The sequence below is a fragment of the Hoplias malabaricus genome, chromosome X2, assembly GCF_029633855.1.
Source record: "Hoplias malabaricus isolate fHopMal1 chromosome X2, fHopMal1.hap1, whole genome shotgun sequence".
Lineage (NCBI taxonomy): Eukaryota > Metazoa > Chordata > Actinopteri > Characiformes > Erythrinidae > Hoplias > Hoplias malabaricus.
The window spans coordinates 51,433,814-51,458,365 of record NC_089819.1 but is presented as its reverse complement, the minus strand read 5'-3'; the positions used below and the strand labels follow the sequence as shown (position 1 = coordinate 51,458,365).

The window sequence follows — 24,552 nt, the reverse complement described above, 5'->3', positions numbered from 1 at the left end:
TTTAATCTCTATGTTTCTAAATATTAATCCAATGGACGGAAGTGTGATTTTCTAAAGCTGACACTAGTCCCGAGTTTGTAGTTTTGTTCACCTTTGTGATCCTTTTGGCAATATTAGCACACTCCTGATGGTGGGCTGTCATAGTTGTAAACATAGAAAACATTGTTTCTGCTTCTTTGTTTCTCTGGTAAAGATGAAGGAGCCTCAGAGTGCTTTTAGAAGTCTCTTCCTCAGGCTCAGTACCAGTCCTGTTGTTATGTTCCAGTCCCTGAAACAGGTTTCTCTGTGTTTTTCACACACTGACGCTCACGTGGCGCTGGGAGGTCGTTCTCCTCTTGATCCGGGACCTCCGTGGCCGTCTGGAATCTGACCTGCAGCGGCACAGTGGACCAAGCAGGAGCCAGAGGTACAGGGCCACACAGGCCCAGCAGGACGACAGTTTCACGTAGAAGGTGGAATAACTGCCATGAGTGAAGGTGGTCTCCAACACAGCTGTTTCATAACTGCAGGAAAAGAAAAGAAATAAACCCACAATGACATCAGGGAGAAGTCATGTTGTGATATTCTATGGACATCCATCCATTCATTATCTGTAAGCACTTATCTAGTTCAGGGTCACAGTGGGTCCAGAGCCTACCTGGAATCATTGGGCGCAAGGCGGGAATACACCCTGTAGGGCAACGCACACACTCACATTCACGCCTACGGACACTTTTGAGTCACCAATCCACCTACCAACGTGTGTTTTTGGACTGTGCGAGGAAACCGGAACACCCGGAGGAAACCCACGCAGACACAGGGAGAACACACCACACTCCTCACAGACAGCCACCCGGAGGAAACCCACGCAGACACAGGGAGAACACACCACACTCCTCACAGACAGCCACCCGGAGGAAACCCACGCAGACACAGGGAGAACACACCACACTCCTCACAGACAGCCACCCGGAGGAAACCCACGCAGACACAGGGAGAACACACCATACTCCTCAAAGACAGTCACCAGGAGGAAACCCACGCGGACACAGGGAGAACACACCACACTCCTCACAGACAGTCACCCGGAGGAAACCCACGCAGACACAGGGAGAACACACCACACTCCTCAGAGACAGTCACCCGGAGGAAACCCATGCAGACACAGGGAGAACACACCACACTCCTCACAGACAGTCACCCGGAGGAAACCCACGCAGACACAGGGAGAACACACCACACTCCTCACAGACAGTCACCCAGAGGAAACCCACGCAGACACAGGGAGAACACACCACACCCCTCAAAGACAGTCACCCGGGGCGGGACTCGAACCCACAACCTCCAGGTTCCTGGAGCTGTGTGACTGTGACACCTACCTGCTGCACCACCGTGCTGCCTATTCTGTGGACAAGCGTGTTGTAATATTTGAAAAAAGACTTAACATTTTGCACAGATGAGCTACGATCAAACAGATGTAATTCTTTCCAGTTAGAGGTGCAAATGATTTGACAAATTGCATTTTTACATTTTTATTCACTCCTGGAAACATATTGTGGAAAAGAATGTTTTTATCCCAACAGCTAAGGCGGACCGGTGACTGATCTGGATTCCTACCACACAAATTAAACCTGGCAGTGATTACTTTACATTTAATATCGAGAAGGTTATATGTTCTCTGTGTCTAGGGTACTATATCATGATGGTTCCAAATGAGTCAGCGTTCACTGCTCTTCTCTTCCATAATCCAGATCAGCATGGTCAAGCTCTTTAACAACTGACCTGAACCAATTAGTGAGGGTCATCATGACGTAGAGGGAGGCCAGGAAAAAGACAAAATGGAAGAAGAAGTAGCTGTAGGCCACACGATGGCTCTCGTTATGAATCACTTTCTGGCAGCCTTTACTCTCATCATCAATCACAAAATCTTCCTCCACTGTCAAAAAATAAAAAGCTCCAATTTAGAAAACTCTTAGAAGTATGTGTTTTATGTTTTATTATCAGTTAAAACCTGCGATCCGCAGGGTTCTCCTCACCTTCCTCTTCCTCAGGACAACAAAAACAACATGTGGCTTTCTGTGAATTCAAACAAACCAAGATTAATATGAGCTTATGGGAGATGGTAGTATATTTACAACCATTGTCTAAAATAAACTTTGAGGATAAGGCTTTAATCCTTTTAAATAATAGACAACAGTTCAATGTCTTTTGCTTTAAAACAAAAAAAAAGAAAAGCTTAAAGCGGTTTGATGCAATAAAACATTAACAGCTGCTAAAGATAAATCAAAACCCACCTGGAACTCATAACGGTAAACTTTAATCATCCAGAATGGACCAAAAACCTCAGCCAGGTAGGAAGCCTCATTACTGAAAGGGAGTAAAACAATAATGAACAATAATGTGAGAAAAAGGGAATATTAGCTCTCTGAGGTCCCAGGTTTATTACTGGTGTATTTACTGGTCAAAAACAACATGGACTCCAGTGCAGATAGACTGAGGTATTCTTAAGTTATAGATATGTGTGGGAAAAGTTAGTTGGCCATGTCAGCGTTTAAAGGAACACAAAACCAGAAGATAAGTCTTCTAAGGGGCACATAATGGAAATCTGAAGACTTGACCATTCAATATGGTTTTAACGTGGTCTGATTTTACTCCCTGTGAAAGACTGCAGATGTTCTGCCATATCATAATTTAAAAGCATGAAGTTTGGTAGAAAATAAGGTTTCTTTAAGAATATGTGTAAAAAAGAATGTTGATAAATGAACTGCAAAGTTTTTGGTCAGATATGAAAGCACTCACCATGCGAATAGCACACAGCAGTACATAATAGCAGCACCGATGACGGCTACAGCATTTCCTTCATTCTGGATCTCATCCCTGCCCACATTAGGGTAGCACACTGTCATGTTGACCCCCTGGTACTCCACTGAAGGAAACACACACAAAAAGAGACATTGTGTAAAACTGTGCTAATTATATTCGCCACTGTTTTCTAATCTTCTGCCCATTTAAGCCTTGAAACTGAAGTCAGACCAAGCGTTTATGGTTTTATTTTTCTGGACTGTTGCCATTAGGTAGGAAAGGTAGGCAGGTGTGACACACCACCCACCCACCCACATACACACACACACACACACACACACACACACACACACACACACAAACATCCTTCAGGGCTTTGAACCAAGCGATGGATTCTAGGGCAAATTCCTCCAGTGTTGCATTAAAAGACAACCCAGGCTTGTATGAAAACACTGGCTAATTACAGGGACTTTGAGCATGGCATATACACACGCGAGACAGGAATTCTAATTGAGCTGCAGCCAGTGCCACACAGCGGGCCTGTTAAAGGATAAGGGACCCTCTGCTTTTGCCTTATGCTTTCCTCTGAGATGGGATTAAAGTGCCAGAATGCCTTGGGTGTGACTTCAGAAAAATCCACTTAGATCAAGTCACACAGCAGGTTCAGCCTGAGTTGCCATATGAAAATGGAGTACACTAGAGTATGCAGTAAATAAGCAATGATAGGCACTGTGAGTTACAGAGGTTTTACAGCAATTAATAGGCAGCACAACATTTCATTTCCTTTCATTTCCTTATCCAGTTCAGGGTCACGGTGGGTCCAGAGCCTACCTGGAATCATTGGGCGCAAGGCGGGAATACACACTGGAGGGGGCGCCAGTCCTTCACACACTCACACATTCACTCATACCAACGGACACTTTTATGTCACCAATCCACCTACCAATGTGAGTTTTTGGGGCAGCACAACATTCATTCATTCATTATCTGTAACCCTTATCCAGTTCAGGGTCACGGTGGATCCAGAGCCTACCTGGAATCATGGGCACAAGGCGGGGGAGGGGGCGCCAGTCCTCACACACACTCACACCTAAGGACACTTTTGAGTCGCCAATCCACCTACCAACATGTGTTTTTGGACTGTGGGAGGAAACCAGATCACCCGGAGGAAACCCACGCAGACACAGGGAGAACACACCACACTCCTCACAGACAGTCACCCGGAGGAAACCCACGCAGACACAGGGAGAACACACCACACTCCTCACAGACAGTCACCCGGAGCGGGAATCGAACCCACAACCTCCAGGTCCCTGGAGCTGTGTGACTGAGACACTACCTGCTGCGCCACCGTGCCGCCCCACAGCACAACATGAGATGGAATATATCCTGCAGTGTTTACCGCATTCAACAGTGCAGTATTCTCCATCCTGACACTCTAAATGTCAGTAAGGTACTCTACGAGGTGTGTGTGCGCCTGCATGTGTGTTGGAAAGTTGTTTTTGTAGCCAGCTGATTCTGCATATTTCTGAAGCATGTTGAAGCATTACCCCATAGCGCCTAAAGACAGCTTGCCTCTCTCCTACACAGCACTATAATGCCATAATTTGATTCTATATGACCTCCAGACTGTTGGAGGTGATCCACTAGTCTGTGTTGTCAAAGTTGGCAGAACCAATATCACCTTTTCCAGGGTTTTATGTTTCCCCATAACATAAACCTCAAACTTTAATTTTGTTTTCCATACCGGGTTTGCAACATCTGCATTTTTTTACTATGGCATATAAAGCACAGCCCTTAACCACATGTGATCTACAGGCTTCTGAAGCCTCTCCCTCCCCCAGTTGGTCACCTCATGCTTTAATAATTGATGCGTTTCTTTCTGGAGCGTTCCAACATTCGTTTCTGTTACAGGAAGACCATGCCCTGTTTCTCACCTTTACTCAGCACCTTAAAAAGTCATTAATTGCAAAAGATTTTCAGCCAAATTCAGCCCTATGTGGTGGACAGTGAGATGACGCACTGATCGGAAGTGTTTTACAGGCTCCAATTTCTCTAAAAAAGCCCCTGTAAAACAGCTCCACCTTATCTGGAATAAGAGGTACTGGCTCAAATCCATTTGAACTGCAATCTCATTAAAAATTGGCCTGAAAATTGGATCAAATTGTAAAAACGTAAAAATTATGTGCTAAGTAGATTTGTAAATATATTACAAAGGAAGTTGTTAGAAGATTTTCCTCAAGAGAAACTCTATGAACAACAACAGTAACAGTTCATCACTGATATTCTCCATTGAAAACCATAACAAAAAAACCCTATACTTAACACTAATGGGGTATGGACTGTAGTTTCACCAGCTTTGTCTAATGCTTTACAGCTATATACAACATAACTAATTTTTCTGACCAGTATTTCCCCTAAAGTTTAAACTAAAATCATTTTTAATAAATTAAGGACCAGGCCTATGTTTACAACCAAGAAGATTTGGCTGTAGTTTTAAGCACTGAGTGTAGAGCCCAAGACTGTCAAGTGTCTAGCTGTCTCTTGTTAGGAATTATGGATATAATTTAATAAACCTGTCATTGCACTTCTAGCTATTTTCAAATCTCAATCTTTCAGACTGTGTTTTAAAAATATAAAACCGATTAATGCTTTCAGCCCTTCAGTGTACTGTGTCAAATGGCAGAGAAAAAGACTTGAAACTCATGAGTCCATTCTACAGAAGCAAAGGCCAGTTCACCTTTAAAGCCTGGAAAATACAGAGATTACTGGAACATGGGTCAAAGCTCAGGTCACCGTGTTCATTCATGACTGCACTGCTACACGTCAGACCACAGCTGAAGATCACCCTAGAACACCCTGAAAAAGTTCCTCACTACAATCATGAGCTTATCCCTTTCTCCTCACAGACACTGTCAACAAGCCCCCATTTCCCCTGTGACAGACAGCTCCGCACCACTCAAGTGGGCAAAGCCAGGCTCGTACATGCTGGGGGGAAAAAGCCTGTGACATGCTGTTTAATAGTGTGTAACTATACCACCAGCATGCATTACAGTGCTATAGGAATGCCGTTTAATACATTAGGAATGTAATATAGTCTCCAATAGGACCCCCCAAGGCTCACAGTACATGGAGACGTACGAGTTATTAGACAAACAAATACGTGTTAAAGCATTTCTCTTTTTATTTGGGTAACATATAACTAATTCAAATCAAAACCTTCTCATGCGCTTTGTCATTTTACGGTGACTGTTGTGTAGTATCAAAAATAATAATTGTCATTTTATTCAACAAAATATAACCTAAAAATTAAGTCAGTTAAACATCGCAAGGAAAAAGCACCACAAAGCAAGTGCATCCATTTGTTCTTTTTTTGGGAATAATTAATTAATTCATTCATTCATTCATTATCTGTAACCCTTATCCAGTTCAGGGTCGCGGTGGGTCCAGAGCCTACCTGGAATCATTGGGCGCAAGGTGGGAATACACCCTGGAGGGGGCGCCAGTCCTTCACAGGGCAACACACACACATTCACTCACACACTCACTCCTACGGTCACTTTTGAGTCGCCAATCCACCTACCAATGTGTGTTTTTGGACTGTGGGAGGAAACCGGAGCACCCGGAGGAAACCCACGCGGACACAAGGAGAACACACCACACTCCTCACAGACAGTCACCCGGAGGAAACCCACGCGGACACGGGGAGAACACACCACACTCCTCACAGACAGTCACCCGGAGGAAACCCACAACCTCCAGGTCCCTGGAGCTGTGTGACTGTGTTTTTGGGAATAATATTGTATCCAAACGTAGGTCATTTCAGTGTTAGTTTTAGTGTGTATTAATAATTAATTTGTATTAATATTTTTATTTGAAATAAAATGACAATTGTAAATACTATGCAACGGAGCAGGAGAATGTTTAAATTTTTAAATACAATTATATGTTACACAAGAACACTTTATAGTTTATTTGTACACATAATATTACAGGACCAACAGTTTTTATTTGCTGCAAGAAATACTGATTCACCTTAAAAATGTAGTTACCACATTGCTTTAAACCTTTGTAGAAGTTAATTTGAACTTAATTAATTAAACTATTTGGTGACTAATTCATGAGGTTAAAAAGCTACTACATGTATTCATGTGTATTTGATCTATCTGTAATGTGTGGATGATTACTACAGCAAATATTTCTACATGGTTGCCTGTACTTTTACAGGCTTTTACAAGCTTTTACAGCAGCAAGAGGAGGAATAAGTACCTATTGTGAGCCTGATATTCATGACAGCACAGTGTTAGTTTGTGGGCATCTGTACCTTTCTCAGGTGGGCGACTGGACAGTGCAGAGAAGGTCAGGTACATGACGTAGCAGCTGATGATTGAAGCCTGCAGCAGTCCTGAGCGAGGCTGCTCTGAAAACACCAGACACACCAACATTTAAACTCGATTACACAATCAAGCAAACAACAAAACATACATACATTTGTACAAATACACAAATACAGACTTAATGATTACATAAACTGTAATCGGAAACAGAGTCAATGTTCTTTTTCTTAGTTAACATTTTCATTGCTGTTTTAAGTTCCCTACAGGCCACTCAAGTTATTATTATTTTTTTTATCTTAGAAATACCCCAATGTAATTTATTCATTAATATAGGCCAAAATGACCTGACAAATAATGGACAAAATCAAGATGCTTTGTGTCTGATATTTATCACAGGTTTCTGTTCATCAATTCATTTCAATTCTTTGGTCTGAAAATATGCCTGGAGGAAACCCATGCAGACACAGGGAGAACACACCAACTCCTCACAGACAGTCACCCGGAGGAAACCCACGCAGACACAAGGAGAACACACCGAACTCCTCACAGACAGTCACCCAGAGGAAACCCACACAGACACAGGGAGAACACACAACACTCTTCACAGACAGTCACCTGGAGGAAACCCACGCAGACACAGGGAGAACACACAACACTCTTCACAGACAGTCACCCAGAGGAAACCCACGCAGACACAGGGAGAACACACCACACTCCTCATAGACAGTCACCTGGAGGAAACCCACGCAGACACAGAGAGAACACACCAACTCCTCACAGACAGTCACCCGGAGGAAACCCACGCAGACACAGAGAGAACACACCACACTCCTCACAGACAGTCACCCAGAGCGGGACTCAAACCCTCAACCTCCACGTCCCTGGAGCTGTGTGACTGCGACACTACATGCTGCACCACTGTGCCGCCCAAAAATGGATTATATTTTTATAAATATTAATTTGTGAGCCTTGAATGTCGAAATGGACTAGTTCACTGTAATTATAAAACATTTCTGCTTCCATACATTTAGCTCATAGTGTACATTGTCAGTGGTGAACAGTGATAACGTTACTGAGACTGACTTTGCAGGACGCAGGGGGTGACCGCGATGAAGCTCATGATAGCACACAGGCCCAGGTTTGTCCAGAGCAGCGCCTTGTTGACCTTGCAGGCGGCAGGATGTGTGTAATACTTGTACATAAAGGTGAAGGCCGCCGTGGCCACTGTGTAGAAAAAGAGGGTGGCACACATGACAGCCATGTACCAGCGCTTATCTTCTGCTGCCCCGGTTAACCTGCAGAAGAATGGCGAGACATAAAAACCCTCAGATGATATGTTAACATGCTTTAGAGGAGTGTTCATACTACTGTGTGTTTTTCTTGGACCAGGGCCATGTTCTTTGAGACAGCATTTCTTTTTTTTTTCCTACAGCATAAAGTCTTATTGTGTTAGCTGTTCTCAGCACTTAAGCAATGCCTCATATAGCCTTAAGTTACACCTCAAAAACATCTGGGATAAAGCTGTGAATGTAGGTTTGGGAGTCTTGCCTAATAATTATTATTGGTGTAGAAACTCTTTATCACATGAGTGGGGCATTGAACTCTAGTCTGCAACAAGTTAAACAGTGAGAAAGTCATATCTACAATATCAATATTTGGTAAAATAATAAGGTGATACATTTCACAGAATCTAATGATGTTCTTTACAGTGACAGTGAACCATTGCCTATTCAAAATGTCCAGTGAACCCATTGGGATTCTGTTGGTAAATAATGGGTGGGTACATACACAACACTGCAAAAACAGAATATGACAGTGATTAGACAAAATCTAATCACAAAACAAATGAACATCGGTGTTTGCAGCATCCATAACCTTCTGTGCTGTGACAGATAAAAGTCACATCAGAGCACTCTGCATGACTGTTTACATCTTAATAACTTCATTAGGACAAAGGCTGGGGAAATTGGTGGAACTCTCCTTTAACACTCGAGGGTCAGATGTCTGTTTGCCGTATGACCTCACCGCCCTCGCTACTTTACTCACCAGTTCTTATTCCATGTGTGAGCAAAAGCAGTGATGAGGATGAGTTGAATGAGGATGAAGGCAAAACCTCCCACTACTCCAACATAGTGCCAGGCTAGAGAGAGAGAGAGCAAGAGAGAGAGAGAGAGAGAGAGAGAGAGAGAGAGAGAGAGAGAGAGAGAGAGAGAAAGAGAGAGAGTGAGAAATAGAGAAAGAGAGAGAAAGAGAGAGAGAGAGAGAGAGAGAGAGAGAGAGAAAGAAAAAGAGAGAAAGAGTGTGTGAGAGAGAGAGAGAGAGAGAAAGCGAGTGTGAGAAAGAAAGAAAGAGAGAGAGAGAGAGAGAAAGAGAGTGTGAGAAAGAAAGAGAGAGAGAGAGACAGAAAGAGAAAGTGAGAGAGAGAGAGAGAGAGAGAGAAAGCGAGTGTGAGAAAGAAAGAGAGTGAGAAAGAAAGAGAGAGTGAGAGAGGGAAAGAGAGAGAGTGTGTGTGAGAAAGAAAGAGAAAGAGAGTAAGAGAGAGTGTGAGTGAGAAAAAAAAAGAGAGAGTGTGTGTGAAAAAGAAAGAGAGAGAGAAAGAGAGAGAGAACGAGAGAGAGAGAGAGAGAGAGAGAGTTAGAAACAAATGAGAACACACATTCTTTGGCAAACAGTAATGACAGTTGTGTCTGGAGTATAGGACAACGTTTACTGCCTCCCAATGACTCCAAACTGAGTCATGAGACATTGACATAAATCCATAGTTTTTTGGCTGGGAAATGTTTTCGTGAGTAAACACTGCCCCCTGTCCGACTCAACTGAGAAGTGCATTCAAATAGACTTTGATTAAAGCATTCTCTGTGAACAAATACTTATAGTATATCTATATTATAAAAGAAAAACCTAACATCGAATCCAGTTATTTAACAAACTCCAAGAGCAATGCTCTTTTTTTGTTGCCCATTAACTCACCATGCAGGAAAGAGTCTGTGGGGATGAAAAACGCTGCTGCTACCATCCCCAGTAAAGTGATGAACTTCAGAAACCAGAACCTGGTAAAAGAACACGGGAAAGTGAATTAACATTATGTGTGTGTGTGTGTGTGTGTGTGTGTGTGTGTGTGTGTGTGTGTGTGTGTGTGTGTATTTTTAGTTCACACACTGAGAGGATAAACCCGTAAATAGTGTACAGATGGAGAGAGTCAGAGTAAAATCTATTTGGAGCCCTCAGTGAAGGAAGGGAGTGTGGATGTGTTTGCCCTTCTCCACAGGCTCAGTCCTGTCTGACCCCTGGTCAAGCTCCATCCTGACTTTAAGAGCTTTACAGCTGAAGTGCATTCATATAGATTGGGACTGACTCAGTGGCCCTGTTACATCCTATAAGAGCCTAATCCCTGCAACTCCATTCTTCAGCTCCACAGCGGAGCACCAGTGAAACAGATGAAAACAAACACATTCTAATCATATTTAAAGCCTTCTATTAATAGGCAAGCATTAGCGCCATATGTAGTTCTAGCGTGGATTTATAAAACAGTGCATGGGTTAATGAGCCATCACAGTGAGTAGATATGAACATTGATGGAATATTTTCAAGGAAAGCACCAATATGGGATGATGCTATTTCGAAAATTAACACAAATTAACACATATAGTACTGTGCAAAGGTTTTAGTCACCAGAGATTATGACATTTATAAAGCTATTTATCTGAGCAGTATGTGTTTATTTGCTGCAAACAAACAACAAATAAAACACAATAACATTATTCCAGTGTGATACTCTGTGTGTAACGTGCTGTTTTGTGTTCTGTTTTGTATTGTTTCTGTTCTGTGCTCCCCTTGTCATGTGACTGTTTCCCCCTGTCTTGTGTCTGTTTCCTGCTTGTTCCCTGGTCATGTGATACACTTCCCTCGTGTTCCTAGTGTCATGTGTCTTAATTAGTACCCAGGTGTTCCTTGTTAGTGTTGTCTTTATATAGTCCTTGTCAGTGGTTCCTGTTTGTGGGTCATTGTTTATATGTATGTTTGTGTTTGGTGCTTTATGTCTCTGGTCCTTAGCCTCACTCTGGGTTTAGTCCCTTTGTTCTGTATAGTCCTTGTTTAGTGTTTAGCCCTGTTTATAGTTTAGCCTGGTCCTTTGTGTTTAGCGTTTAGCCTCTGTGGTTTGCCCTTGTGTTTAGCTTCCCTTTATTTAGTTTCCTTTTAGTTAGTGTTAATAAAATCTCCTGCATATACCTCCATCCCTTACTCCTGACCACTCCTACACACCCCCAGCATTATTACACTGTGTGAATGTGTCGGTTTAACTTTGTCCAAATCTCTCCTCGTGGACTCCGTATTATTTGAGGTTATCATCCAGTACCTAGCTTTAGCGGTGACTAAATAATGATTTTTAACAATGTGTGCTGTTGATTTAACAAATTCATGCAAATCAAGGAGAATCTGAACAAAACATTATTCTTCAAACCACTCTCACCTACTACTTTATGGAAAACTAATGATTGTATATTTCTTATTTGTTTTATATTATTATTTTTTATTTATAGTATTTTCATACAAGCACCAGCTTACTGAGAAGACATTAGTTTAAATATATATCACTATCTTAGGTGCCTAAGACTTCTGCACAGTACTGTATATCATAAAAACTGACACCAGTAACATGCTGTTTTGCATTTGAAAAAAATCCATAAGGCCCTGGAAGACATGGCGTTAATAAACATTAGGGCTGCAACAATTCATAACATAATTAAATTCAGTAAAATTAATTGGTGTCTTGATTCAGTGCTAAGTACTAATTCTAGTAGAATAGCACAGTGGAGTTTAGCCTGATTCATTCAGACTGGTGGTGTTGCATTTTAGAAACACACACTTATTTATAATGTTTTGACCTTGAAAGTAAACTATGCATTGCCTTTTCAAACTGCTTTTACAGAAACAGATTGAGAGTGAGGTCTTCCAATATATTTGTTATGAAACGCATATATTTGGACATGCTGTGATCATGTCAGGACGTTTTCCTTTCATGTAATATCTTTTTTGTTTTATCTTTAGTATTAAACGTGGTATTTTGGTATTAATCTCCAATAATACAGTCAATCCAATCCAAGTCCTTACATCTAACTGATCTACAACGATACTGACCCATTATGAATGAGGGCTCTGTAATCCTGGCTGGATTTAACGTCGATGAGGAAGATGGCCATCATCAGGTAGAAGCAGGCCGTGCCGAAGCAGACTCTGTAGACGGCGGAGTAGCCCACCAGCATTTCACAGTCTCCTCCACCATGAGCCTCGTCACACACCACGTTGAAAAAAGGCACCTGAAGTGAACGGAGGAAACGTCTCAGCACGTGGACAGGTGTGGGATGGTGTAGATTTTGGACTGATCAATTTGCACGTATACAATGTGTACTCCATTCCAATTAATTTAGACAATGATGCATAACTGTCAGTGCTGTCGAACATGTCTGAAGTTTGAACACTCACATTCTCCCTCACTGCCTCAGAGACGGTTCGAGACAGCATGAGGCACGAGACAGCACAGGCCAGGATGTGGAAGAGTGTGTACATGACCCTGGTGCTGGACGATGATTTGACTGGTGGACAGAAGGAGCAGCATAACGAGCAAGGAGCAGGACCACAGCAGCAACATATCTGAGGAGATCAGAGGACTTCTATTAACGGTTTTGCAGTTACTAACGTTACACACATTGATATTGTACACATTGACATTATGTGCTGTGTACTGTTAAAGTGCAAAGATGCAAAAGCCCAGCAATGTAAGGCAGGAAAAATGGATTATAATGATAAGGAAAAGGTTTTCAGGGAGAAAGAAGAATATAAAATATGTACTTCTACTTCTCTGTGTTGAATGTTTTTGTCACTGTCTGAAATGAAATTCTTTTTAGGTCTGCAACCCCTAGCCTACTTTTGAGTGCCTGCGTGTCTGGGTATGAGCATTTAGGGCCAGGGTGGGGAAGCTCAGTTAGGGATTAATCCAGATTGCTCAGAGCATCTGGATATTTCTAATGGATCGGGGCTGGTAGGCCGGACGGCGGCCAGGCAGTTTTTATCCTGAGCTAAACCCAGAAACATGGATTGGTCTGAAGCGGCAGTCATCTCCTTTAGGATCACCCATTTCCTCAGATTAATGAATTCGTGTTCCATTTGTCTGTTTCGGAACATATGCTGCAGTCGAGTTGATCTTAAAGCACATGCGGGTATGTGTTCTCACAGAAGCACAGTGAACACACTCAGGATTATGACCTGGAAATTCACATATGTGCAGTGAGAAAACATTGTGCAACAGTCAACATGACAGTGAATCAGAGCCATAGGGTACAGTAGTTTAAGGAGGACACATGCTTTTCACTGAATGCATTTCTGCACATTTTGAACTAAAATATTTAATTCATTCATTGTCTGTAACCACTCATATCCATTTCAGATTAGCGGTGGGTCTGGAATCACGGAGCACAATGCGGGAACTCACTCTGGACAGCGTACCAGTCCATCACAGGGCAACACACACTCACTCAGTCACTCACACACTCATGCCTATGAACACTTCTGAGTAACCAATCCATCTACCAACGTGTGTTTCTGGACTGTGGGTGGAGGAAACCCACGCAGACACAGGGAGAACACACCAAACTCCTCACAGACAGTCACCCGGAGGAAACCCACGCAGACACAGGGAGAACACAGACACAGGAAGAACACACCACACTCCTCACAGACAGTCACCCGGAGGAAACCCACGCAGACACAGGGAGAACACACTACACTCCTCAAAGACAGTCACCCGCAGGAAACCCACGCAGACACAGGGAGAACACAGACACAGGGAGAACACACCACACTCCTCACAGACAGTCACCTGGAGGAAACCCACGCAGACACAGGGAGAACACACCACACTCCTCATAGACAGTCACCTGGAGGAAACCCACACAGACACAGGGAGAACACAGACACAGGGAGAACACACCACACTCCTCACAGACAGTCACCTGAGGTGGAGCTTGAACCCAGAACCCTAGGACCCTGGACACTCCCAAACTAAAATCAGACTTTTACTTTTTTAGCACAATAGTTTACACCAAACTCTAAACATAAAGCTAAACCAAACTAAACTTAACTGTAAACGTAACTGTAAAGCTACTAAAATCTATAAATGAACAATGCTTTGTTTTTATTATCACTACCACTAACACCTCACAGTGAACCCCTGAATCTAACCCTAATCCTAAACCTAACTGTAATCTCAAACTGGTTTTTACAGATTACAACAGTGGATGGGAGCTGGCTTAGTGATCCTACAATGAAATATAATCAAACAACACCTACAAATGATAGGAATACCTGGAATACTATTACTAATATATGCTGTAATTTCTGGAGACCCTGTTGTTCGTTAGCAAGGATTAACATAGTTGTGATGATATGCTATAGTGCTCTCTCGCTCATCTGACACTCTGATCTCAACTTCCAACACTCAAACTTTATCTGTCACCAGGACTCCCCAAACTAATCTGCAGAGACCAAACATTTTCTTCTGGCTATTTGTGAATACATTTTATTTTCAGATGTGTATCTTTTGCCTATTACAAACTGATTCATATTTTTTTATATTTCTATCAACAATATTCAGGTCATAAGCTGGGAATAAGCATTACATTTCTACAGCCAAATACTGCTGGGCTTTATTTGACACTTGGCATTGAGCAGAGTGATGTTAGGCGTGTGTGTGTGTGTGTGTGTGTGTGTGTGTGTCACTCTCAAAAGTTAATTATTAATAACTCATAGCTATGTTCACAGTACAAAACAAGTAATAATAAGTATCAGTTGAAAAGGCAGATGTGTGGAAGATTTGGTCCAGCGGTGTCCTCAGAAGTTCAGGGTTTTGCTCCAGAGGAGAATATTAAAAAGCTTAAAGTGGATCTGTGGACCATAAACCACTATAAACCGCTCAGTAGTGGATTTTCAGAAGCTGTTAATCACTAGTTGTAAGAATGATGTTGAAACAAGTTGAACATTTTATTTGTTAGCTTTTGGACATTGAGGAAGTAGTAAACTTTACTGATGTAAGTATTTAAGGGTCATGAGGAGATTAATGCTAAATGACTAGAGGCATAAACATTTAACGCTGGAACAGTACAGTTTTTATGGATAAGAGACTTTTGTATGGGTTTGAGACTTTTTAAGTTTGACATCAATAGAAATATATAGTGCTTTGATGTATATTTAATAGCAATATAACTGCAACACAGAGTGCTATTTTGATATAATATTTTAAAAGTTTTTAAAGGTATCATTTTTAAGATACAAGGATGTTGCCAAATGGTGATGATATATACTACTGACAGGTGTAGCAAGGGAAAGGCTTGGTCATTAAGGGCTAGTAAGGCGTTCACTCATCCTCTTAACTGGCTCTAAACATAACATTTTCCATGATGCTGCATGACCAAAATGCAGTATGTACATCCCCACTACACACTACACTACACTACTAGTACATCTACACTACCGTTGGCCTAAGATGACTTTACATACTGTATCAATAATCACAGTTTATGGAATATTCCACTATGACTCTGGAAATTATGGATTTTTTTTGATAGTTTCCAGCCTCATGAAATAATATTGATCTGTTGTGCTCAATGCAGCCAACCAGGGTTAATCTGTCCAGACACTGAAATGGAAATTCTTTACACAGCTCATCACTGAAGACCATCAGGCTCTGTGAGGACACTACACTGAGCACTAAATTATTTTAAGTTGCCACACGAAGCCATGTAACAAGCGCCAGTGCTTAAACGCTTACGTGAGTAACTGAGCCTTAAATGGAGGCCTGCTGTTTACAACACAGCAAATTCTTCAGTGTTAAATAAACACTATTAGTGTTAATGTAACACTCTCAGTGTTAAGTTATTACACTAAGAGTGTTAATGTTACACTAATAGTGTTGATTTAACACTGGAGAATTTGCTGTTCATCATTAATTGTTCATATCTCTCAAAAAAGACCTACAGCAGCATTCAAAACTTTGGAAATGTTATTTTGATTTTTTTTTAATCAGTAATACCTCCAACAGTTCAGAGTGTCTGGGTCATAAAGTATACATTTTGGAATGATTTGGGGAAATGTTAAGTTATTGTATGATAAAAATCTATTGATGTTATTAAACAAATTGTAAAGGATTTGGTCACCACTTTTCACGTATCATGCATCTTGGATATGAAATGTAATGTCAGTTCATTCAGTGCTACAGAGTTTTCTTTGTGATTGCAGGATCTACATCATCACAAGCGTATTCGCTTTTAGGGCGTGCAAAAACTTGTTTGAAACTTACATAATAAAAGCAATATAACAGCCATTTTACACATATATGTGCAATAAAATATAAGTCTATGAATCTTTAAAAGCCATCAGAGACACAACTAACAATTCAACTTTATTGCAAAATGTTTGAGCATTAATTCATTGCACGTGCAGCTATTTCAAAAGCAGCCTGTTATCATCTGAACAATGATATTGTCATTCCTTCCGCTTGGAAAGCAGTTAAAGTGAAGCAATCCTCTGTACCACACCCTTTCCACATTTATTCTTATGAGAAAAAAAATAACAGAGCAGACTTCAAACAGACTGTGACAGGTCGAATATTAAAGAATACATAAATGGAGTATAGAACACTTCTGTGAACATGTGACATTCCTTTATTTAACTGTTAACTAGCTCAGTTACTTTTGTCTTATAAAAACTCAAAACAAAATATGGCAGATTAGTACAAAACACTCTTAGTTTAAAAAAAATGTGGAATACTGTCATTTTTCTTGTACATATTTAAGAGGAAATTCACCCAATAAAATTATCCATACCATTAATAATTATTTAAATTTCCAAATTAGTAATATCTGCAGTCATTGTGATGGAAGAAACTGATGTGTAATATACTGAGCTAGAGAAACCTGAACATAGTGATGAAAGTTTATTGCAGTCAAACGAACTGATGACATCAGCGACATTGTATCAGACTTTTTCTTACTACGAGGGCTATGGTGATTTCTTACTATTTTTCCCTCATCACCCGTCAAAAACAGTGAAGAAAGACATATGTATTGACTCTCGTTGATCTGAGTAAAAAATATAATTGTTAGCTTTGTGCACATCGTGACCCCTGCTTCCTTTCACCACTGACTGTTAACGAATCTGAGTAACGAAGTTTCTCTACAGTGGAATGTCTCAAGAAATGCCACACAATTTGGTACCACTTTATATTTAAATAAGACTAAAATTATGGTGTAAAAACCTTTTTATAACTTTGTTATTAATTAGGAGGTAAAACATTAAAAGGACATTCATAATTGTTTGTACAGAGATTTAAAAGAAAACAGTGACCTCTTTTTTGGTCTAATACTAAAAGTGTCAAAGTAAAGAACAAGCACAGACTTGAGAATGTGAATTTAGTCGTTTCAAATGTTAAGATACACCACATTGTCATTAATACATAAAGACACACTCTTAAAAAAGACTGATGGAGAAGACAAAGTTCATTATTTGGCAAACAACAGGTCACCATTTCCTTTTCTATCTGTGTTATAAATGATTATAAATGCATGAACAACTTAATTAATAACTAGTAATAAAGAGATTTTAAACCATTTATAAACCATTCTAAATCGTTTATAGCAAGTGTTGTCTTATTAAGTGTAGTCTCGTGTTCCAGCAGGTCTGTCTCACCTGGTAGGCCACCATGTTGAGGAAGTAGCTGTACACACCACTGCGGTTTATCGCCTGAGCAGTCGACATGGCTGCCTGTTTGGTCAGCAGCTTGAAAGGAACGTCCTCATTAAACCCTGAGAGTCGCACAATCTATAAAAACTTGACCACAGAATCCAAGAATTCAAAAAAAGCTTGACAGAGTATCCACTGTGTGTATCTTTCCCTAGTGGTCAACGGTGCACGTTGAGGCATATATCCCCTGCTGTGCACATAGTCATCCTCCCCTCATGGATGGACTGAAAGGGACAGTGTTGGTATATATCCTGTAACTAGCCGGTGACAGCGAGTGGTGCCAGAAGAATGTGTGAGTGAGGCTGGCCTTCCCTTCTTTCCACTCTCTCTTTACCCAGAGGGATTAAACAAGGGTGCAGGGAGGAGGGGGAGTCCATCTGTCCCGCCCTTCCCCCAGGGGCCCAGTCCAGTGCCCCAGCCAGGGACACCAGCAATAAAAAAAGGTTTGGTTTGTAATCGGTTTAGGCCAAATAATGTAATTACTCGCAATGCAGTGATTTCTCCATGCTCCTGGGAATGCCTTTACACTCTCCTTTTTCAGCTAGGGGTTGTCCTGTTCAAGTCCACAAAGAAGCCATACGCATAATCCAAGCATTATACCTCGACCCAGAAAGAGAGAGAGAGAGAGAGAGAGAGAGAGAGAGAGAGAGAGAGAGAGAGACATTCAGCCTCACATTCCTCTGCATGCAATATGCTGACAACAAACAAGGAAAGCTTCAACTTCACAAGAACCCCCTGATGGTCTGTGTATGGATGCTAACTTACGTGTTGTGACATTCAGCATTTCTGTAATGTTACAAAAACCAATATATTCAAATAAACATTCATTCATTCATTGTCTGTAACTGCTTATCTGGTTCAGGGTCACGGTGAGTCTGGAGCCTACTCAGAATCATTGGGTGCAAGGCAGGAATACACTCTAGAGGGGGTGCCAGTCTTTCACAGGGAGACAGACACACACATTTACACCTATGGACACTTTTGAGTCGCCAATCCACCTACCAACGTGTGTTTTTGGACTGTGGGAGGAAACCGGAGCACCCAGAGGAAACCCACACAGACACAGGGAGAACACACCACACTCCTCACAGACAGTCACCCGGAGGAAACCCACACGGACACAGGGAGAACACACCACACTCCTCACAGACAGTCGCCCAGAGGAAACCCATGCAGACACAGGGAGAACACACCACACTCCTCACAGACAGTCACCCGGAGGAAACCTACACGGACACAGGGAGAACACACCACACTCCTCACAGACAGCCACCCGGAGGAAACCCACGCAGACACAGGGAGAACACACCACACTCCTCACAGACAGTCGCCCAGAGGAAACCCATGCAGACACAGGGAGACCACACCACACTCCTCACAGACAGTCGCCCGGAGTGGGACTGAAACCCACAACCTCCAGGTCCCTGGAGCTGTGTGACTGTGACACTACCTGCTGCACCACCGTGCCACCCCCAATTAAACATCACTTTAGCCTCTCCCATTCAGAACAAAGTAATAATGAGAGTTTCAGCCCAGATGCTAACACTAATCAGAATCAAGATATTTTACAACACAAAAACCTCATATCTCCACAAAACTGCAACTTCGCAAGTAGAAAATAATATTTATTAATTAAAGGAGGATGTGCAACACTTTATTTTGCGAGGTCTCTGCAGATATTCAGAGGATGATCAGCTTGTCTTTCACTAACATTAAATCCCAATCCTAAACTCAATCTGATCCTAAATTTCAGGCCAACCCCAGCACCGATGCTCAATGTTTCTGTGTTTCACCAGTTTTTTTTTAACATTTAGGGCATATGTAGATAATCTATAATGGGCAGTCAAAACAAAATGGGAGCCCCTTCTAATCCTGTTTAAAGGGCAAAGAGAAGTTTGCAAATGGCTATGTAAAATATGGGAGACTCTGAGAGTACACTGTAAACCTGAATAAGTGCAGAACTCGAAAAAAAAAAGGGGATCAGTTGCCATAAGATTTCTAAGTTCATATACTCAAATGTCAGAAGTATGCATACAGAGTTACTTTAAGTCTCTAAAACCTAATTTAATGCTTAATATGACTATGTATTTCTATGTAATACTATTACGTATTGAGTATTAAGTAGTAACTAATTTAACCATATATTCATTCATTATCTGTAACCAAGGTGCTAGTCCATCTCAGGGCACCACACACTCACACCTACACACACTCCTGTACGGCCAGTCCATCTACCAACGTTTGTTTTTGCACTGTGGGGGAACACACCAAACTCCTCAGGGCAGTGACCAGATGCGGGTTTCAAACCCACAACCCCAGGACTCTGGAGCTATGTGAGAGTGATTCTACCTGTTATGGCCCTTACACTGAAATAAACCACAGACAATCCGCCATCTCTGAAAATTCCTGCACTGTGTTCCTATGTCTGTGACTTCAGATGCCATGCCACGTAAATTCATAACATTTAAGATCAGTTAAATCTCTCATATCCAGCTTTTTTTTAATTAAAACCACAAACAGGACTCTGCTCAGTCAAAATTATACAGTTTCAAAAAGAAGATATTGTTTAAATTAATTGAATTGTTAAATTGAGTGCAACTATTCAATATATTTTAACTTAGAATCACTCAGTCCAGCTAATTACTTTGAACATTAGGGTTTACAGTGTGTGTTTGTACAGTAAAGTCGTGTGTATGACTCACTTCACAGCTGTAGGTTGGGCTGGATATATCTGGGTCAGTGTGTGGGATTATCCTGGAGTTTTTCATCGCTTGTCTCAGCCTGACTGACCTTCCCTCTGCCGTAGTTTGACACACTAATCCAAACGGCAGGGTCCAGCCAGCAGACACAGTTGGACTCACTTGGCTGTCACAGAGTGTGCGTAACACATGTGCAGTGTAAACTCTAAGTGTCAGTTCGTACAAATACACAGGCATGGTCGTGTGGGTTTAGCATGAAATCAGAGTCAACGTATTATTTTTTTTTTTTTGAGAGCTGATTGAGTGTGCATTATAATTTTAAATACAAATACAAACTGAAACCTGCAACAAATGCTAGTTTTATTACAAAAAAACAAAACAAAAAAACAAACAAAGAGGTAAATTATAGTGAGGAACATGCTACTGTTCACAGTCTTCTATAATTTTTAGAAGAGTCTTTGTGTAGAAGACGTGCACCCACAAGTGTTTCTCTATATGGAATAAAGTGTACAAATGAACCCCTTTCCACAGGCCACAGACAGCTGCAATTTTTGCCATTTCATTAACTTTCTTCTGTAAATAATGTGTCACTGTTCTTCTGCATGTATTTATATGTAATGAATGAACCCCTATTTCATATGAATAGTAATATAATAAACATATAGCCTGTCCTTAACTTTACTCTGAATAAATAAACAGCGATAAGCTCTTATCACTCCATGCTCCACTCTAAAGAACCCAGATGTAAACACAGCCCTTCCAAAAACAGAAAGACTTGTGCAGCAGTAATAATGTGATGTCAGATATGGCAGCCCACAGAAACCTCAGATTCTAATTTGATTTATTTCACTGAGCACAGCCTGATCATGAATGCGTTTGCTCTGTGATTCTTCTACCAGCAGATTAACACCAGTAGAAATAAAGAGTTTCATCATCCCGTCGGTGGGATGGACACTAGGGACCTGGAGAGGCAACTATATTTAAAACGTTCTGTAAGATTCTACAGTTATTTGTCTCTTAAAACACTTTGGAAGTACATTTTTTTTATTATTATGATTATCTCTCACTGGGTTTTGGGGTGGGTTTAGGATAACGTTGTCCTCATGGCCCAAGTGCAATGTCCTTAGGGATTAGCTGTGGGCTGTGGATATCAATTTGTGAAATCCTGGTGCAAATTAAACTGGAAATAAATATGACATTCAAATTCAAAGGTAACTTGATTAATCATACATTAGAAAGCCATACACAATGTTAAATATTAAAAAAGTATAAACAGTTAAAGCTTGATTTTCAAGCAGCAGAACCGTTCTGACTAATGGTCTACTTTGTACAGTTCTAAGAACGAAGCAGAGAATTAGTGGTGCCCAGGAATCACTGGCGCTTCCAGCAAACTCACTGTTCCAAACCCTGATTGGCTTAATATTGTTATGTAATGAGAGGCAGCTACTGTAACACTTCATTACCACACAGGAAAGTGTTGGAAAGAATGAGATGAATTATAATTTTATTTTTCATTCCTTAACATTCAGGCAAGTACAAAATGTTCAAGTCCCCAGGTAAACAAAAAGAAAAAACACTCCGTTCTAATGGAAATTCAGAATAGAAACAGAACAGCACAACCCCAGAGTAGCTCTAACACTCTTGCCAAAACTGTCACATCAACAGAAGAAAGCCCAGTTTAATTTAAGGACTGTAATCTTTGGTTGGCTAAATCACACAGCCATGAACATCTCTAAACCTATTAGGGTCTTTTAAAGTAAACAACAAGCCTCCACTATCTCCCTTCCACTCGCTCAGTGAAACGTGGGATGGCTGGAGGCCTTTATTTGATAATTGGGGGCTGTGTGAAAAAGGGGGACACTGGACAAGCTGTTCAGACACAAGCACAATTGTTGACAGACAATGCAAATCACGACAGTTCCATAAGAATCTTTTAAGCTATAGTTTCTTAATGAGGTGATGAGGAATTAACATCCATATTAAGTGAGACAGTTCTGAATGAGCTGCCATGGAGTTCCACAGGAAACAGGGTGCTTTTCCATATCTCTATATTCTCTAATAATAACTGATACGATATTGAAATGATTACAGTTTAACAACACATTAAACTGTCCTCTGTAAGAGACTATTCTACATTTATTTAATCACCGTTCACAACATCTAGTAAACACAAATTTTACATTTTAAAATTACAGTAAAAAGGTGTTGTATATTACATTTTTTTAAACTTAAAAAATGTGGAGTTTACTGAACCCATAGTAAGAGATTAACTAATAATTTCGTTCATTATAATTCCCAGTGTAAATAATGGGAATGTACTTCATTTTACCTGAATGCTCTGATTACTTACTTGGGCCCAGCAGCAGCGGCAGCACATCACTCCCACTGTCCTGTCCCACTCGGAGGAGAGCAGCAGGTTCCGAGTTCACAGCTCAGTCATACAGCAGGATGAAGAGGTTGGTGAAGATGATGATGGGGTAACAGTGTGTATCGAGCTCCTGAAACATTCCTTAGGTGCCAGGCAGAGCTCCCACGTTCGCCAGCACAGCAGCGAGACTGACACCTCCTCAGACTGGACAGTAGGTGTTGTCTTTCAGGCTGGAAAGGTTTCCTTTTTGTTAAGCTGATTAGGGTTAAGTTGAAGGATTGCTTTGGAGGCTGGAGGCGGGAAAACACTCACTGTCTCTTTGAAGGGAAAAGGGAAGATAGTGAATTTAAACAGTGCACGTCTTACAGAAATAGATGGGAGTACTTCTTCTATCCAAACGTTTGTGGACACCTACTAATACAACATTTCTTCTGAAATCAAGTGTATTACATTTTAATCCCCACTTTTTAGTATTAACAGCCTCTACTCTTCTGGAGAAATAGATGTTGAAATATTACAGAGGGTTTAATAGCATTCTACATGTGATACACTGATAAGTTTTGGATCTCAACACCTCTCCAGCTTCCTCCAGGGGCACTGACTGATGCCTCATTACTCCAGAGAACACAGTTTCACTGTCCTACAGCTCATTGCTGGGGGCTTAATGCCACTCTAGACCACAAAAGTTTCCTTAAGCAATGCCAAAGAAGAAGCACTTTTGTTTCCATAAAGGTCTATTTTTGTTCAAGAGATGTGTGAGTGTGAAGAACCTTTTATTCATTCATTCATTATCTGTAAGTGCTTATCCAATTCAGGGTTGCGGTGGGTCCAGAGCCTATCTGGAATCATGGGGCGCAAGGCTGGAATACACCCTGGAGGGGGCGCCAGTCCTTCACAGGGCAACACAGACACACACACACATTCACTCACACACTCACACCTACGGACACTTTTGAGTCGCCAATCCACCTACCAACGTGTGTTTTTGGACTGTGGGAGGAAACCGGAGCACCCGGAGGAAACCCACGCAGACACAGGGAGAACACACCACACTCCTCACAGACAGTCACCCAGAGGAAACCCACACAGATACATGGAGAACACACCACACTCCTCACAGACAGTCACCCGGAGGAAACCCACGCAGACACAGGGAGAACACACCACACTCCTCACAGACAGTCACCCGGAGGAAACCCACACGGACACAGGGAGAACACACCACACTCCTCACAGACCTTTACACATGTAAATGTATTAGCAAAATTGGTTCCTTATGTGGCATAGCTCAAATAAGGTTTTCTAGCACCTTTATTTTAAAGAGTGTACATTACTTGTCCCTACGACTGCTTGAAATATTGTTCCTCAAATAACGATTCATTGGGTGATTATAATTAATTGTAATTGTAATCATTGCTTCTTGATTAAACAAAAATTACAGATTATACGTGGGGTGAATAGGTTCTGCAATTGTTTTGTGTGTTAACAGCCTCCATGAGCACTTTTATGTTTTCTCTTTCAAAGAAAGGTGTTTCCATTTGCTCATTTCATAAAACAATCAGTAAGCACACCT

The 24,552-nt window shown here is 41.3% G+C and overlaps 1 protein-coding gene across 1 annotated transcript; it reads right to left on the bottom strand.

Moving 5' to 3' along the window:
* Positions 1 to 72: 72 nt before the first annotated feature.
* On the bottom strand, positions 73 to 17,927 carry LOC136677513 (serine incorporator 4-like). The gene is made up of 12 exons (XM_066655079.1): positions 17,859 to 17,927; positions 12,603 to 12,770; positions 12,258 to 12,436; positions 10,089 to 10,168; positions 9,165 to 9,258; positions 8,202 to 8,413; positions 7,106 to 7,201; positions 2,779 to 2,905; positions 2,274 to 2,346; positions 2,016 to 2,055; positions 1,762 to 1,915; positions 73 to 503 (listed from the first exon to the last, which is right to left on the bottom strand). The coding sequence occupies exons 1-12, from the start codon at positions 17,925 to 17,927 to the stop codon at positions 293 to 295; spliced, it is 1,503 nt and encodes a 500-aa protein (XP_066511176.1). The 3' UTR covers positions 73 to 292.
* Between the last annotated feature and the right edge of the window lie 6,625 nt (positions 17,928 to 24,552).

Bases quoted from the DNA above. Each gene is read 5' to 3' on its own strand.
- LOC136677513 (XM_066655079.1), bottom strand. From the start codon at position 17,927: ATGTCGACTGCTCAGGCGATAAACCGCAGTGGTGTGTACAGCTACTTC. The intron at 7,202-8,201 runs GTCAGTCTCAGT...TGGTGTTTTCAG, and splicing joins CACCCCCTGCGTCCTGCAAA to AGCAGCCTCGCTCAGGACTG. The intron at 504-1,761 runs GTCAGTTGTTAA...CTTTTCCTGCAG, and splicing joins ACCCTCACTAATTGGTTCAG to TTATGAAACAGCTGTGTTGG.